General features: G+C 54.6%; 7 protein-coding genes across 7 annotated transcripts; 2 read left to right on the forward strand and 5 right to left on the reverse strand.

The window, feature by feature from the left end:
• Window positions 1-204: 204 nt before the first annotated feature.
• CLAFUR5_01396 (Alpha-factor-transporting ATPase) lies at window positions 205-4614 on the reverse strand (the record flags this gene model as incomplete). Its single annotated transcript, XM_047900544.1, has 1 exon — window positions 205-4614. One exon carries the CDS (start codon window positions 4612-4614, stop codon window positions 205-207), a length of 4410 nt encoding a protein of 1469 aa, XP_047757313.1.
• A 551-nt stretch (window positions 4615-5165) lies between these two features.
• On the reverse strand, window positions 5166-5799 carry CLAFUR5_01397 (uncharacterized protein; the record flags this gene model as incomplete). Its single annotated transcript, XM_047900545.1, has 4 exons — window positions 5166-5226; window positions 5280-5316; window positions 5379-5663; window positions 5715-5799. 4 exons carry the CDS (start codon window positions 5797-5799, stop codon window positions 5166-5168), a joined length of 468 nt encoding a protein of 155 aa, XP_047757312.1.
• A 529-nt stretch (window positions 5800-6328) lies between these two features.
• On the reverse strand, window positions 6329-8508 carry CLAFUR5_01398 (uncharacterized protein; the record flags this gene model as incomplete). The annotated part of the gene is made up of 2 exons (XM_047900546.1): window positions 6329-6335; window positions 6392-8508. The coding sequence occupies 2 exons, from the start codon at window positions 8506-8508 to the stop codon at window positions 6329-6331; spliced, it is 2124 nt and encodes a 707-aa protein (XP_047755881.1).
• A 1452-nt stretch (window positions 8509-9960) lies between these two features.
• Window positions 9961-10670, reverse strand: CLAFUR5_01399 (Actin-related protein 2/3 complex subunit 4; the record flags this gene model as incomplete). Its single annotated transcript, XM_047900547.1, has 4 exons — window positions 9961-9969; window positions 10021-10065; window positions 10117-10242; window positions 10293-10670. 4 exons carry the CDS (start codon window positions 10668-10670, stop codon window positions 9961-9963), a joined length of 558 nt encoding a protein of 185 aa, XP_047755880.1.
• Window positions 10671-11884: 1214 nt separating this feature from the next.
• On the reverse strand, window positions 11885-12376 carry CLAFUR5_01400 (uncharacterized protein; the record flags this gene model as incomplete). Its single annotated transcript, XM_047900548.1, has 1 exon — window positions 11885-12376. The coding sequence occupies one exon, from the start codon at window positions 12374-12376 to the stop codon at window positions 11885-11887; it is 492 nt and encodes a 163-aa protein (XP_047757301.1).
• A 477-nt stretch (window positions 12377-12853) lies between these two features.
• Window positions 12854-13442, forward strand: CLAFUR5_01401 (uncharacterized protein; the record flags this gene model as incomplete). The annotated part of the gene is made up of 3 exons (XM_047900549.1): window positions 12854-13015; window positions 13050-13234; window positions 13268-13442. 3 exons carry the CDS (start codon window positions 12854-12856, stop codon window positions 13440-13442), a joined length of 522 nt encoding a protein of 173 aa, XP_047757300.1.
• A 1121-nt stretch (window positions 13443-14563) lies between these two features.
• Window positions 14564-15701, forward strand: CLAFUR5_01402 (RNA-binding protein rnc1; the record flags this gene model as incomplete). The annotated part of the gene is made up of 2 exons (XM_047900550.1): window positions 14564-14948; window positions 15001-15701. The coding sequence occupies 2 exons, from the start codon at window positions 14564-14566 to the stop codon at window positions 15699-15701; spliced, it is 1086 nt and encodes a 361-aa protein (XP_047757303.1).
• Between the last annotated feature and the right edge of the window lie 704 nt (window positions 15702-16405).

Here is a 16405-nt window from a genome sequence, read left to right on the forward strand (position 1 = left end):
CGGCCGAAGTCAATTATTTCGTGGTGTTGAAAACCCTCAAGAATCAGTACTTGACCAACTTACACTCCCGCTCTGACGCCTGTCGAGAATAGACCAGCTCGGGATATGCTGATACGGGCAGACCAGGTCAGGTAGAGGACCAATCGCAGTATCAAATCACTTTTGTACGCGCTACACAGTATACAGCCTAGCGAAAACATTCTATCACCTCGGTGTCCTGGGTGCCCTCGGATCACCCGCTTCCGGTCTCCTCTTGCTCTCTCTCCCACCACTCGTCATCCAGTCCACATCCTTCAACTTCGGACCACCACTATCTAGCACCTTGGCCGACTCCTTCCTGGCGCTTACCACGCCATTCTGACCAGCATCCACATCCCTCCACTCCCCGCCACCAAGCAAATTCGCCAAAGCTCCATCGTTCTGCAGCAACTCCTTGAAAGTGCCCACCTCAGCGATGCCTCCTTGATCCAACACCACAATCCTCTCCGCAATTTCCATCATATCTCTATGATGCGTGATGATCACGACCGTCATTTCGTGACTGCTATCGCTGATGAGGTTGTGGATAGTGCTTCGGACGAGGTTAGCAGACTCAACGTCAAGCGCTGATGTGGCTTCGTCGAGAATCAAGACGGAAGGCTTGCGAACAAGGGCGCGAGCTATGTTGACACGCTGGGCTTGACCTCCTGAAAGACCAAGTCCGCCTTCGCCAATGGGAGTCTCGTAACCCTGAGGTAGGCTAGCGAGGAAGTCGTGGATTCCTGCTTGACGTGCTGCGGTTTCAATGCTCTGTTGACTTCTGTTGGGCGAGTCGGCTGGGATGCCGTATGCAATGTTTTCGAAAGCAGTCGCTGAGAATAGTGTTGGTGTCTGCGAGACGGAGACAATCAGTGCTCGTAGAGACGGTGTGTGGATGTGCTGCATTGGGCGGCCACCGAAGGTCAGGTCGCCTGGTCTCGCACCTGGCACTGTCGAAGTACTGTACAAGTCCAGAAGCAGATTCGCAATCGTAGACTTTCCTGAACCGGAGCCCCCTACGATCGCGGTCGTAGTGCCGGGCAACAGCTTCAGGTTGATGTGCTGAAGTATAGTCTGATTCGGCCTCGAAGGGTAGGCAAATTTCAGATCGTCGAATACGATCTCACCCACGGTGGTGATGCGAGTATCACCGCGATGTTCATGCGAGTCCTTCGGCAGCCTAGCAAGCTGCAGTAGTCGCGAAGCTGTATCTTTCGACGAGCCCATCTGTGGGATGTACTCCAGGATCGCACTAACGTTCGTGATCGCCATGATCAGCATGGTGAAGACCTCGATGACCTTGATGGGAGAAGCGCCGTCTGTGACCAGTCGAGCGCCAACATAGAAGATCATGGAAGTAGCAAAGTTGCCGGCAGAATCGGACAGACCGAAGAAGAAGCCGGTGTACATGGCTCTCTTGAAGCCGACTTTCAGCGCATGAACCGTAGCCGTCCTATACTTTGTTGTGAAGTGCGACTCCAAGGTCAGTGCGCGCACAGTCTTGATGTTGGTGAAGGTTTCCGTGAAAATCGCCGAAGCATCAGCGGCAGCGTCGTTGCAGTTTGACTCCCACTTTTCGCTGATTCTCGCAAAGAGCTTGGTGACGCCATAAATGTATGGCGACACAGCCAGTGCGATCAATGTCAGCTTCCACGACGAGGCAGCGGCCCATGTGATTGTGACGATGACCATGAGAACAGCGACATAGGCCAGCGACGCGAACCGTCCAAGCAGGTTGCGCATCTCCTCAGCGTTCCGATCGAGGCTTTCTGTAAGCTTAGAGACGCCGTTCTCATCCTTCTCGAAGAAATGTTTAGGCTGGTCAAGGATTCTGCTGTAGGCTTCGGCTCGTATGGAGTCAACCCAGAGCTGGCCGGTGTACTCGTGAAAGAACCGTAAGGTCCATGTGTGTGCCGCATCGGCAAAAGCGATGCCCAGAATCGCCATCGACCACTTCAAGGCGGCCGCCTTGTCACCGCCAGGCACTTGATATGTTGCAAGAAGTTTGACCAGCACAAACGAGAAAAGCGGCGAGCCGACGGCGTGCACAGTCGCACCCCAGAAGCCAAGAATCAGGTAAAACCTCGCTCGCCTGTCGAGACTCGGCCACAAGGTGCCGAATATGGTCTTGAGTGAGTTGTATCGAACAGGTTTCACATCGTTCTGATCGCTCTCTAGCTTCGCCAGAGCCTCTTCAGGTCCTCGTAGTGGAATCGCTTCGGGATCCCCCGGAAGAGGTCGGCGAAGACGCGCAGTACCCACGTGTTGACGAGCTTCTGCTGCCAGCTTACCGGTTTGATCGACAAATCGCTCCAAGACTTGAGACCATCGTTTCCCAGATGGCGGTGGGGTTTGGGTAGGTGTAAGCGATGTTGGGTGATCTGCTGGCGACCGCAGATGAGAGGGCGATGCATCATTTGGCGACTCCAACAACTCATTCATACGCATGAAAGGTGAAGCGAAATTTGATGTTGGTCCACCTGGCCTATAGGCCGGCAAGCCGATGAGCGGACTACCTCCGTCGAGTACAGTAGGGAAGTATGATATCCTTTGCGTGGCACGCTTCTCATGCAGCGTGAGCTGTTTCTCGATAGGATCAAGCTCGTCCTCGAACCCTTTAGTGATGAATGCGTCGGAGTCGATGGACGAACCACGGGTCCTGATCGATGTTACCGACTCGTAGCCTTCGTTGTGAAAAGAGGTTATTGCAGCTCGCTGACCCTCTGAAAGGAAGCCTTGAAAGGGTGTGCCCTTCATCTTTTCGAGAGTGCTGCGATAGCCTTCTTGGACAAGCCTGCCACTTTCTAACAGGTAGATGTAATCGTCCGCCATGATCTGAGAGATGTCGTGAGTTATGATGATAGTCGTCTTGCCGGTTCGCCAACGTCGAATGGCTTCCATCATGAGCGTTCTGGTGATGTAGTCCAAAGCACTCGTGGATTCGTCGAGGATCAAGATAGGAGAGTCGCGAATCCTTGCTCTCGCCAATGCCATACGCTGACGCTGTCCGCCTGACATGGATCCACCCTTGAAGCCGACACCTGTATCGAGGCCATCAGGCATATCCGAGATCATGAGCTGCAGTAGGGCGAACTCGGCGGCTTCCACCACCTCTTCTCTTGTGACTTGCTCGTAGTCCTTACCACGACCGAAAGCGATGTTGCGTAACACAGTGTCGTTGAACAACAAACTCGTCTGCTCAACAAGAGTGATATTCGAGCGGAGCCATGTCGTGTCTAGTGATGCCAGCGGAATGTTGTCGATGTTGATTGTGCCCCCCGTGGCAGTGTAGAACCGCATCAGCAGTTGGCTGATTGTGCTCTTGCCAGAACCGCTCCTGCCGATGAGAAACGTCATTTGCCCTCCTGGTATCACCATGGAGACATCCTGGATGGCCAGTATGTCAGGTCGGGACGGGTATGCAAAGGAGAGGTCTAACACTTCTATGTCTCCACGGCATGTTGCAGGTGCCAGGAGGTTTTGTTTATGCTCGATAGTTGACTCGTCCTCGACTTGTGCCATGATAGTCCTGAGCACGGAGCCGGCCTTCCGTCCCTTTTCAAACACAATCATCTGCGGTAGAATGCCTTGCAGAGCCTGAAAGGCACCAATGGCAGAAAAGAATGTCGTGACCACATCGTCGACTTGAATGGTACCGCGGCCGACCAGAATACCTCCATAGTAGAATCCTTGCACGAACATGGAGACGGATAGCAGCACTGCCAGCCCCATCTGGAGAGCGCTCGCGTTTGCGACCCATGCGTACCACACTCCAGCCTCATCTATGCATGTGTTGTACTTCTTTAGCTCAATTTCCTGGCCATTGAAGCACTTCACTGTCTCTATCGAAGAGAACGCGCTGGTGGAGTACTTCTGTGCTTCGGTGAGTTTGTCCTGCTGCATGGTTATGTTGTGCTCCAGACCACCGCGTGCCATCACCAGAGCGAATATGATGACAGGGACTGTAGCAAGAGTCACTAGAGCCAGATCCCATGAGCGGTAGAGTGCTTGTGCTAGTGAAAGGACGCAGGTGGATATCAAGGCGAAAATGGATCCCAGAGGCTGAGACGTGGCCAGCTGAAGTTCCCGAATTTGAGCTTGTAGTCTCGGCAGCAGGGCGCCTATACCGTTCTTGCGACGTTCGTACCATTCAACTTCTCTCCCTAGAAGTCCATGGAAGAGGCGGTCGCGAGCACTCTTTGCCTGGAGCTCGCCAAAGGACATCCAGAGCAGGAACTCTAGAGCGCCAAATATCCAAGATCCCGCCGAGATGGCAACGGTCCATAGAACCCATTTCGTCTGTTCTCTCAGAAACTTGTCACCGTCCATAGACCCTGACTGGTAATTTGTCAAGCCCCCAACGACTTTGCCGACGACGAAGTTGACGGCTGGACCCATAAACCCTGCAGCGAAGGAACAGAAGATGCCGGCCACGAGGAGTGGAATGTTCGCTCTGGTGGTGAAAGCAAAAAGACAGCGCCAGGGCGCATCGGGTACCTTTTCGCCATCTTCATCCTTCTCCTCGACTTTACCCTCTCTCGAGTCGTTGGAGCTGTTGTCCTGTGAGGACCGAGACCCGCGTTTGTCGCCTGCCATCGATTTCGCGTCCAGTGGTGTGCACGCGCATCAGCGCCATCAACGAGGTCAGTTGAAGCAAATTTGCAGTTTGCTGCGGCTCAAGGTAGCGTTTGTCTGCACGGCACGGACTTTCCAGATTCGAGGTGAAGTCGGATCGGGATGCCTTTGATGGAGCTTCCAGGCCGTGAGGCCAAAGAATGCATACTTAGTATTGTTCTTTTTCGCCAAGACCCTCGAATTTTATCTACTCAAGCGCCACTACAACGTGGCAGTACTCGATTCACCTTCCGGGACCCGCCTATCATCGCTTCGACCCTCCTGTGTTCAATCATGTGTCCACCATCGGTAAAAGTCTACCAGGACATGATCCGAATAAATCGTGGTTCATTCTGACAACCATCGGAGTCATGCCATGGCGTCGATCGCAGATCTATGGAGTGGAATCGTGAGTATCAAGTGTGGGCGATGGCACGAAGCGCTGGCTGATGTGGCAATAAGCTCGCCGACCAAACGCTTCCTTTGCAGGACGAGCGAGGCGTGCGCAGCTTACGATACATGCATCGACTGGCCTATGACGCCTTCGCCGCGGACGCCTTTTCGTGGACCCAGTCATTGAGGCCAGCGCGGTTCCTGCCTCCAGTCAGCGAAGCCTCTGTGAACATGGCTCCTGCAGCGTAACATACCTCGCAATCTCGATCGCATAGAACTGCATGCGCATAGCTGTACATCCATCAGCCTCTGCCCGCACACATTATATCCATAGAATCAATGCATATACTCACCGAAGATCGTCTCCTTCTCACCATACTCCCACGTTGGGTTCGCGCGCAGCATCGCACCAAAGTTGTAGTCCTCGATCTTGTGCTCATACTCGCTGATGAAGTTCCGCCACTTCTCCTTGCCTGCCTTGCTCTTCATATCATCCTCGACGATCGTGGCTTTGAGGTCAAAGTCTGGGAACTCCTTGTTGAAGTGTGCGAGGATCTCGTCGTCGTACTTGGTGAGCTTGAGCTTCGAGCCGGGTATCGCTTCGAGGAGGGACCAGTACGTTGACATGTGCTCGACGACTGAGCCGACGTTAGTGGGTACAATAATGCCGCTTTGAGGTGCCGTCGCACCTTTGACAGCGAACTGCTTCTCAATCTCCTCGAAGTTGTCAGCTGTTTCTGCATTGATGGGGCCGGCTGGCCCGCTGAGCGACATGACGAAGGTATTGCGGGTGGTATCTGATCGGAGAGGAACTATCTCCCGTTCGAAACTGCTAGCAGTTCGCGATGTGCTGGGTGAGAGGTGATCTGCTGTGAGAAGTGTGAAAAGGTGGGATGACGCTTGTTGGCAAAAGCGGGACAAATGTTCAACTCTGTCTCGGCACGAAACAACCACGACAGACACACGTGAAGGCAAGGTGCCCGAGAAGACGTCTGCTGCACACTAATGTTACACTTGTTGCTACTCACGATGCTGCCCAGCATTCAGGCCTTCCACACCCTTTCGCTATGCACAGCTCCGTGCCCGTTCAAGCAGTATTCGGCACATGCAAGTCCATGCCATCTTCTGCTAATGTCTGTACTTTCAGCATGCATGCAAGCAAGCGTTTGCGTATAACCGTCGAAGACTCTCCAGAACTCCTGTATAACCATGCGCTTGCTTCCAACATTACACACTAATGTACATTGCCAGCACTCGACCAGCTGATCTGAGCCCAAAGCTCAGTGGTGGCCTTCGGGACACCTTAAATCCTAGAGGTATGAGTGTTAGCACGAGCACGCAAGAAGGAAAACGAGACTATGCTTACATAGAGTAACGGCTGCCAGAAGAGCTGCTGCCACCAACGGTGCTGCTCGGCTTGCTGCCGCTTCCTCCATTTGCGCCCTTGCAGACACGACCGAGAAGCTGTTCGATCTTAGTGAACTCCTTCTTAGCAGCCTCGGCAAGAGAAAGGTCGTGCACGTTCTTGCCGTAGTTGATGTGAATGTCGCCCATCGGATTACCCTTGGCACCGCTGGTCTTGGCAATCTGGCGAGAGTGCAGCGAGGAAGAATCGGAAGTCTCGGTAGCCTTGCGGAAGAGACCAGCGTAGAACTTAACCAGCTCCATATCGGTACCTGGCTGGATCGAGAGGGTGGCGAAAGGCCAGGTGCTGCTCAACTCGTGGTTGCCGCCAAGACGCACGTTGATGCTCTGTCCATCCGCGATCGCCTTGAACCCGCTCTGGTGAAGTAGACCAACAATGTTGGACTTCTGCTTCTCGCTAAATCCGGGACAGGTGAGAGCTGCCACGGCGAGCTCCTGGAGAAGGGCGGGAGTCGGCTCGAGTGGACTGTACCGGCTGTTGGCACGGCGCAAGTTCTCCATCAAGATGCGGATAAGGTTGATAGTGCAGTCGTAGATGGCACGGCGCTCACGGATGGTAACATGCTCGACCGCGTACCACGGGTACTTCTGAAGAGTGGTGATCATCGACTCGTACACGCGACATGGACTCTTTGAAGCGAATGGTGAGCGCTCAGAGAGCCCAGCATGCTTGCCAAGAGAGACGAACTCCTCGTTGTGAAGAAAGCCTTGGAAGCCGGCAGCGGGCTTGTCTGCATAGTACTTGCGCTCCGTGCGGTCAACTACTGGCTGGCCGTTATTCCACCGAACGTGCTTAGCGCGCGGGAAGAGCTCGGCCATAAGCTCGTCTTGCGTACTGAAGGTGACCTCAACAACGCGGTCGCCGACCTTGGGAGGACGGCCGGAGTCGACACGTCGCTGGAATTGCCGAACAACCCAGCCAGCCTCGGTCGGAGTGGAGAACTCGACGAAGCAGTCCATGGTCTTGCCGGTCTCACGCTCCATCATGATGTGGACGGCGTGATAAGGCGAGCCCTCAGGCATACGCAGGATCTGGGCGTTACGACCGACGAAGGCAGTCATCTCTTGGCGGGTGGTCTGGTAAGGGATATCCTTGATGCGGACGACGCCGGCGGCACTTGGCTGAACACCGCGACACAACTCGAACAGCGGGAGAGCGTCAAAGGCCTCCTCGAGGGTCGGCTTGCACAAGCCCCGCAGCGCAAGTGCCAGCCAGTCAGGGATAGGTGGTGGTCCCTGTGGCTTCTGAGGAGATGAGACGTGCGTGACGGCAGTGTCAGCAGTGTCAGGATTGCCAGTCTCAGCGATGCTGAACATCTTGCTGTCCTTAAAACGGGCTGGACCGAGCGTGGGGACGATGTTCTTGCCGGGTGTGTCGTAGCGGTTGAGGCTACGGTCGAATGGATCTTCAGTACCGCCAGACATTATCTGTGATGCCAAGTAGGTAGCGCTCGGAGCCTTGTTGCTGACCACCGAGTCATGACGTGAGATGCTGTAGCCATTGTTGCCAGCGTGGCTGCCATGAGCATCATAGCCACCGTTGCCGTTGAAGCCATTGTGGTTGCTGTAAACGTGATCTCGGCTGGTCGGTGGCTCGCGAGACTGGCGGGTGGAGCTACCGAGCGACATGCCGCCGATGCCAGCTCCCAGACCGTTCATCATGTCGTTGCTCCGGTTGTTGCCGTATGTGTAAGACGGCATGCCGCCGTTGAAGGGGCGAGAGGTTGGTGGAGGGCGTGATGGGGCTTGTGAGGTGGAGAAGGATGGCATCTGAGTCGCGAATGTGGCGTTGGATGCGCTCGACTCTGGCCGGATCATCTCTTCATCTCCGAGTCGTCTCTGCGGTGGTTGGTAACGCGGCACGTCTGGGTTGAGACCCGATGACATGGTCGCGCCACGCGGAAAGGAAGCAGATCCTCCGCCGAAACCTCCTCCGTAACCTCCTCCGAGCGTGCCGCCAACGTAGGCGTTGAAGGCGTTGGACTCACCATTGCGCGCTGGCGCATACTGATTTCGCTCAGCCGGCGGACCGAAGTTGTAGTTGTTGGAGTTGTACATCTTGCTGTAATCGGCAGGAGGCGGACCGTCGACAGGTCCTTTTAGCACTTGCTCGTCTAACGCGACTCGATGCTGACCGTCGAAGAGCCAAGTGAAGCCAGTGACGAACTGAGTAGAGGTGACAAGGTCAGCTTAAGATGGATGGAAACAATAGAAAGAAGTAGAAGGAAGGGAGAGCAAAGAAAATCATGTGTTGTGTGAACTGCGCGCGTGAGGAATGACAAGAAGTGAAGTAAGCGGAGGTGAACGAGGTGAGGCAAGCACCTGATGTGCTGAAACGTGGGCCTCGCGCGTTTTGCAGCCACGTGAAGCGCATGTGACGTAAGCAGAGTAAAGGATGGCAAGAACGTACCTTCCTACACCTTGGGCAGAATTTGATATCCTTGCCTCGAGAAGTCCTTCGATTTTAGTGTTCCTCGCAAAGCCAGTGGTCGCACGGCTCTAGACAATGGTAGCCTCTGCGGGTTACGGGAGCTCTTAAATTGGGGCCACAGTCGTAGCAGTCGCCCAGCCAAGTCGCTTGGGGGTCTTTTCCGGGAGGATATCTGAAGAGCTCAGTCAGTATTTCAGCTCCGCAAGAAGCTCAGCGCGTGTCCAGTCCAGCAGGTCCAGAGCAGCAGAGCAGTCGCGTCCAGTCCGGGCTAGTGTCCAGAGTATGCGGTCCAGAGTACGCGGTCCAGAGTACGCGGTCCTGCAGTCGTGACAGTCGAGCGGGAGCAGCAGAGGTCAGCCGAAGGCGGCGAGTTTTCGATGCTTCGGATCTGTCTGGCTTTGTTGTCAACGCGTTGTGGATGGAGGGGACGGTATACTGACCAGAAGGAGAGGTATACCTCAATGGAATGGTCCCTTTGGTGGTGGGGAGGTGCAAGCAGGGTGGTACGCGGCGGGCGGTCTATCTGTGTTGTGTGATGCGAAAAGCAAAAATGGAAGCTCCAAGTGTTTGTTACGAAGAAGAAAAGAATCTTCATGCTGGGACCGGAGCTTGAAGGGACTAAGCGAGTTCTGGTTGGCCTCGAGTCACAGGCGGGGCGTGCAGCGTTTGTAGTGGGAGACGTCAGCATGTGAAAGTGAGACATCCTCCGGCCTGTCGAGTTTCTCGCCCATCCTCGCCTCAGTGGGCTACTTCACGTTGATGCCAATACCACGGGCAATTACCATGGACAGAGAGATGCGCACACTGTACTTGATGCCTCTTGCTGCTTACCAGATATCTACGCGAGATCTGGTGGGCTTGGTCGCCAAGCGGGCTCATTCGGGGTTTCGGCTTGCCGGCATCGGCGACAATGCTTGGAGTGGTCTCGCTCTGCCAGCGAAATTTGGTATCCTCCGGCAACGTGATCGTTTGCCTTCACGCCTGCACACAGCTGTGGCTGTCATCCACCCGGCTCCTGCGAAAGGTAGCGTTACCTCCAGCCATCGATTGTGGTTGCGGCCACACGAGCAGATCAGCAATTAGTCGAACTGCAAGGACCATCAGCAGAGTACCACATTTGACATGAGCAGAGTACATACTGGTGTGAGAAAGCTCTCGGCCACGAAACGAGCTCTTGCATTCAACTGAGCAATGTCAGTAAGTCGGCATTTAGGACGGATCGGACCAACACTTACAAAGAGCTTCATCTCGGAGATCTCCTTGTCCACCTCCTCCATGAACTGTATTATGAAGTCGACCAGCTTGTGCTTCAGCATCTCCTCAGTGTGGAAGTTGGTGATCAGGAACGAAATGTCATATCCCTGCCGCGTGTCAGCAATTCCACCATCTTCTACGTAGTCGCACCACATACAGGTACCGGCTTCCTCCTCAAGATGAAGAACGCCTCCGCTCTCTGTGTCAAGAACCGCGTGAACTTATGCACCAGAATATGTTCGATCTCATCTGCCTGCTTGATCCGTATGCTAACTCGTACGCTGTTGACCGAAGGCTCCACTAGTACACGCTCTTCTTGATTGCGGGATACGGTGAGCGGGTTGAGCAGGACTTCTGGTGAGGTCTTCGCTTCGATTTCGGGAACATTATGTCTTTCGGACGCCTGCGATGCGAAGTTCGAGAGGGAAAGGGCGGCAGTAAGCGTTTGTCGCACGCAGGACAAGTATGGGCGCAGTGATTGCGACTGTGCCAGGTCAGCATTGCTCAGGAAATCATTGGAGGAGTCGCGCACCATGGTCGGTATCAGTGTCGCATGCAATTTCTCCTAGTCTTGAAGTGTACAGAAAGATATGAGATTGTGTGTAGAAGCTCTGATCAGATCAATGTACAATGCAACGCGCTGCTGCTGCCTTCCGAAGTCGAAGGTGAGGTCGTCACGGCCAAGTTCCCCACCAAAACTCAACTGCTGTCCTACCACACAAGCCACAGGGCCGGCACGTGGACATCTTCTTAACAGATAACTCTATCAACGCAGCGTGAGACGAGAGCTGACATGTACGGTAGTACCGTTTGCTTCATATCGTCATACTGGACGCATGCTTACAAGGAACCGACGGACTGATCCTCAGCACACATACGGCAGCATGTCTTTTTTGAATGACCTACCTCCAGAATGGCCTATACAAATACTAGAAGATGTCGGCGGCAGAGAGCTCAGACGTGGCAAAGATGCTGCGAGACTTGTGTCTGCCAGCAATGGTCTGTCGCAGCACGCCCAGGCTATCGTTCATCGTTCCGGCCTCAAGACCAGAACCGTGAACCTCCATGGTCACGACATCGAAGAGCTTGATCATGCTTGCAGCTATTCTCGCCTCCGAACTCTCATGCACAAGAATACGAGGGGGCTGCGGATCAGACTGCTAGGCCATTGCTGGGATGAACACACAGCTCATGCCGAGAACGCTGCCAGCGATTCGGACTACGATGTTACAACGTGCGCCAGTATGGCTGGGCGAAGTCAAGCTGAAGTCTTTGGTCGTCAAGCTGCACGGACCGGCAATCTAGACAAACCGTTCCGATGCGTGCGCGGAGTCTCGAGTTCAGTGGCATGGCAAGCTATCGGTCGTAGGCCTGCTGGCGCATGCTTCACGATCGTTTCTTGAAGAACTGGCCGCGATCCGCGGTGACTTAGTCAGTGAGAGTGCGAAGCATGGCAGGGAGCTCTTTCGTATCCCCTACACAGATGAATGGGGACATGCCATTGAGACAGTAGACTCCCTCACTACGCGTGTTGTCTTCTTTCCGAGGATGTGGTTCACATGGGATGATGATGGGACTCCGTGGTGGTTCGAAATCACGGAGCGAGGTTGATTGATCCAAGGCGAAGGGTTCAAGTACGGTGTCGCCAAGCTCGCAGCGGAAACGCAGGCATGGATCCAGAGAAGCATCTGCAAGCGAAGTCCAGAGCCAAGGTCATAATAAGTTCTTTCCTTGGCCCTTTGAAAGAGCTCAATACGGCTCACCCCTAGCAATCTTCGCCTTCGGCGGCTCCGCCAACGTACTCTTAACCCTCTCCTCAACATCCTTCTTTACCATCTCCCTCATCTCCCTATCCGCCTCCAACCTCTTCTCCAGCGCTCTCGTCTGCCCCTCACTCGCATCAAAAGCAGCATAGTTGCCCGCACCACCTCTTCCAACCTTCTTCACCTGCTCACCATCATGCGGCAGTGGTTCATGCCCAAGGGTGTTGACCTCATTACCGACCCTCTGACTAAAGCCAGAGTCTTTGTAGACGCCGGTATTACTAAGCTCTTTTGGATTGTAGTAGTTACCTGCGCCTCCTCGACCAGAGTGAGCATATTGCTTCTCTTCGCGGGGTGGTGGGGGTTGCGATATCGATTCGGCGGCGGCCTGGCCTGCTTCGAGGTCGGCTGCGATGCGATTCTTCTCTTGTTCGACGGCTTGAATGTTGCCAGCACCGCCGCGACCTGCGTATGGCATGATAGAGCAGAAGTCAACAAGGACCGTGTCAAAGCGTGACGTTGGAAGTCAAGGTTGGAGGAACATGGACTCGCCCAGACACACTGTGGTCGGTGACTAATCCACAACAATATGCCTAGGTACATTACGTCAATTGCACACGAGTCTTTGAAGATGTACGATCACTGAACATTGTCTGCTACAGGAAACGTGTCGCCAATGTAAGGTCCGACTCTGCTCATGCTTCCTTATCTCGGTCATGGTGTCATCGCACTGTGATGGCCGTTTCTCAGCCGGGACTAGGCATTCCAGCAGCCAATTGTTGGGGGCATGCCGAAGCCATTCCGGAGGATACATGTGTCGTTATCCATCTCAAGTTCGGGCGAGCCATGTCCCTTCCCACGCAGCCCTGCTGAACATTGATCGTCCACCAGACTCGCCAGCCAGGATTGGGGACACGCGTACTGCTTTTTGAAGCACTCAATCGTGAAGAACACAATGCAGAAACCTCTACTCAGCCTTCCCCCAGAGCTACGAAACCACATTTACGAGATCGTCGCTGCGAACACCGAAAGACTCACTGTTCGCCATGGTTCGGTCAGACCACATCCTTTCAGTCAAGTCTGCCACCAGGTCCAGGACAAATTTGGATCAATTTTTGCAGCATGCGTAAACGACAGCATACCGACTGAAGCCGAAGACGATACTGGTCCAGCTTGAGGACTTCAACTTCGTCTCTGCCGTTCAGGCCATCGATCGCTGCATCCATGATATGGAAACCATCTTCGAGATCGAAGTCCGCGTCACCAAACAGCTCTATCGAAGCGAGTGGGAGAAAGTGTGGCCTTGGACACGATTTTGTGACGAGCTCTGTTTTGGGTAAGGCAGTGGTTCGAAGAAAATCCAGTCGAGCTACACTGTCCATGTACCACTGGGAACCTGCAACGCTCATGTCGCACGCCATGAGCTGTATATCGAATCGGCGCCGTACATTCTCCATGGCAATTCCGGTGGCACGCAAACATCGGCAGGGTACAGGCAGAATGAGAAGATTAGAGCAGCACTGCATGATGAACTTCTCGTGTAGATGTCAGTTATGCAGCTGACCTACACGACGTTGCCAGGTCACGGCGTCTGTCGTTGGGTGGACGGAAACCCTACCGCTACGGGCTCAGCATTCGTGCGCCGTTCCAAGATGCGAACTCCGTGCCAGGGCTGACGGCTGAAAGATGGTGCTCGAAAAGGAGCGTGACGTCAATGGCTAGCAATCATCGGTAGCAATCCTCTCTCCTGAATAAGAGTCGCGTCGTGTTCTTATCGTTCAAGGTCGTTCTCACGTTCAAGTATACATCCCGATGAGCGTACATGCACTGTGCGGAGGGCCGGAGACAAACGTTCCTCCCGTTTACTGCCGTCTACTGCTGCGCCGGCAGGAGGTCGATGCGATCGAGCAGCGATGCATCGTTTCCTTCCGCTCAAGGCTGCGCTCTCAGAACGATGCGACCGACGATGCGCGCTGTAGTGGCATACGAATGCTCGACGGCTACATATCAGAGTGCAGTCTGCAGTGAACATCATGCACAAGGCGGTGAGCACCAAGCAAGGTGCGCTGCCTCGCGTTGCGTGATTGAACGCTCGAGCTTGGCCGGGAAAGATGGCAGCGACGAAGAGGTGAGGTTGCCGCCCAGACGCAGTGTGGTAGACAGGATAGCTGCAGGTGCGTTGAGTGGATCAGCAAGTGCAGGTCACCATGCAGGTGCGGTGGAGAAACAGAGCAGCAATGGCGACTGGAGTGCTGGAGGACCACGATCATTCGCCAATGTCGGAAGCAAGCTCGACCTCGACGCACAGTGCATGTGTTTTCCCTCGCACTCCTTCTGCCCTCCTCTCTTTCACCTTACCTTACTCCACCACAACATACAGATGTCGGCACAATAGCAGCATTCTCGCACCGCATTCTCGACCTTCTCCAGCTCGCCACCGTCCCCTCTCCTCCCACACTGCACCGCTCCGCAGTCTTCTACGTCTCCGGTGCGTGTCCTGTACCCCACTCCACAGCTGTGCAATTTGTTGCTAATTCGACCCTCGTCAAACAGCTTCACCAAGCCGACCCAAAGCTTAGCCGGGCCATAGCACTGCGTCTAGCTTCCTACAACGCATTCACACCAGCACCCGACATCGTCCCCACAGCTTTCACCTCCGCGCACCATGTCGGCCGAAGACAACACTTCACCTGCCGTGGACTCGGGCATTGACAATCTCGCTGATAAGATCGGAGCCCTCAATACCGACGACAGACCACGCACGGAAGAGGAATATGCTGAGGCACAGCTCACTCTGCGTGCCATTGTCACCTCCAAGGAAGCTGGCGTCATCATTGGCAAGGCCGGTCAGAACGTCGCTGACCTGCGTGAGAAGACTGGCGTACGTGCTGGCGTCAGCAAGGTCGTCCCTGGCGTTCACGACCGCGTCCTCACCGTCACTGGAGCTCTGACTGGCATTGCGGCCGCGTATGGACTTGTGGCGGACAGCTTGGTCAAGGGAGCACCTCAGATGGGCATGGGCGGAGTGGTCGGAACTCCTAACACGCATCGTACGCGTTTCCCTTGCACAATCATTTACCTGACCGTACTAACATGCTGCAGCGATCCGCTTACTCATTTCTCACAACCAGATGGGCACCATTATCGGCAGACAGGGATTGAAAATTAAGCAAATACAAGATGCATCTGGCGTACGCATGGTTGCCCAGAAGGAAATGCTCCCACAATCGACCGAACGCATAGTGGAGGTTCAGGGCACACCCGAAGGCATCCAGAAGGCTGTTTGGGAGATTGGCAGGTGCCTCGTGGATGACGAGCAGCGCGGTTATGGCACTGTTCTGTACAGCCCAGCTGTGCGTGTACAAGGCGGCGGCCCACCTCTCAACGGCACTGGAGCTCCTCCCGGCCCAGGTGCAGGCTATGGCGCTCCACGCAGCTACAACCGCACTGGCAATGGCGCCGACTTCACCGGCGCTGCACCTGCCCCGTACTCTCCCCGGCGCCAGGAAGGTCCACCACCAACAACGAACGAGGATGGCGAGGATATTCAGACTCAGAACATCAGCATACCTGCCGATATGGTCGGCTGCATCATCGGACGTGGAGGCAGCAAGATCAGCGAGATCCGCAAGAGCTCCGGTGCACGCATCTCCATCGCAAAGGCACCTCACGACGAGACTGGCGAGCGCATGTTTACGATCACCGGCGGTCCGGCCGCCAACGAGAAGGCTCTGTACCTGCTCTACGAGAACCTCGAAGCCGAAAAGATGCGTCGGAGCCAGATCCCAGAGGCGGCCGCCTAGAATGGACCGGTTCATGGTGCTGCATACCCACCGTCTCAGCCTATTCCGCCATCTCTCATGAGCCATTAATGCTCCACGAACCTCATGGGCCAGACTGATCCGACACTTGACACAATTGCCGCACATGGACACGACATCTTCATGTTCTCTTCATGCCTAATGACCATCATGACATGTACGCTTCGATGAGGGACGAAGGACGAATCGAAAGCTTAATGACATCTCCCCAGGTGGCTTTACCCAACATGCTCGTCGCCGCCATCATCCTTCTTCCACGCGCCGCAAGACGACGCTCACGACCATCACCATAGCCGCCACTACGAATCAAAACGAGTCTAATTACCGCTCAACTGTGTCGAGTATCGCTTTCCCACAATGGCGAAGGGTGCTTTTGAAGCCTGTCGGCTGGCAGGCTTGGAATGCTTTGTTGGCATAGCGTTATACCAATCCCGTTATGTGCCGGAGTAGTGATACCAATGGAATGAAGCAAATTTACTTGATCTGCACAACCATTTCATGCACTGCATGTCTCCCTATCGAAGCTTCCATTGCCCGCCATGTGGGCTTCAATCGAACTCATACACCATACGGTCAGACACCACGCCGTGAACGCCATGTAATCCGATCCCAATCCCACGTTTCCACCCAATCGCCCATGTTCCAAAACGCCACGCCTCGTCCCATCATCATGCATATCGTTTCCT

The sequence above is a fragment of the Fulvia fulva genome, chromosome 1 (assembly GCF_020509005.1).
Source record: "Fulvia fulva chromosome 1, complete sequence".
Classification (NCBI taxonomy): Eukaryota; Fungi; Ascomycota; class Dothideomycetes; order Mycosphaerellales; family Mycosphaerellaceae; genus Fulvia; species Fulvia fulva.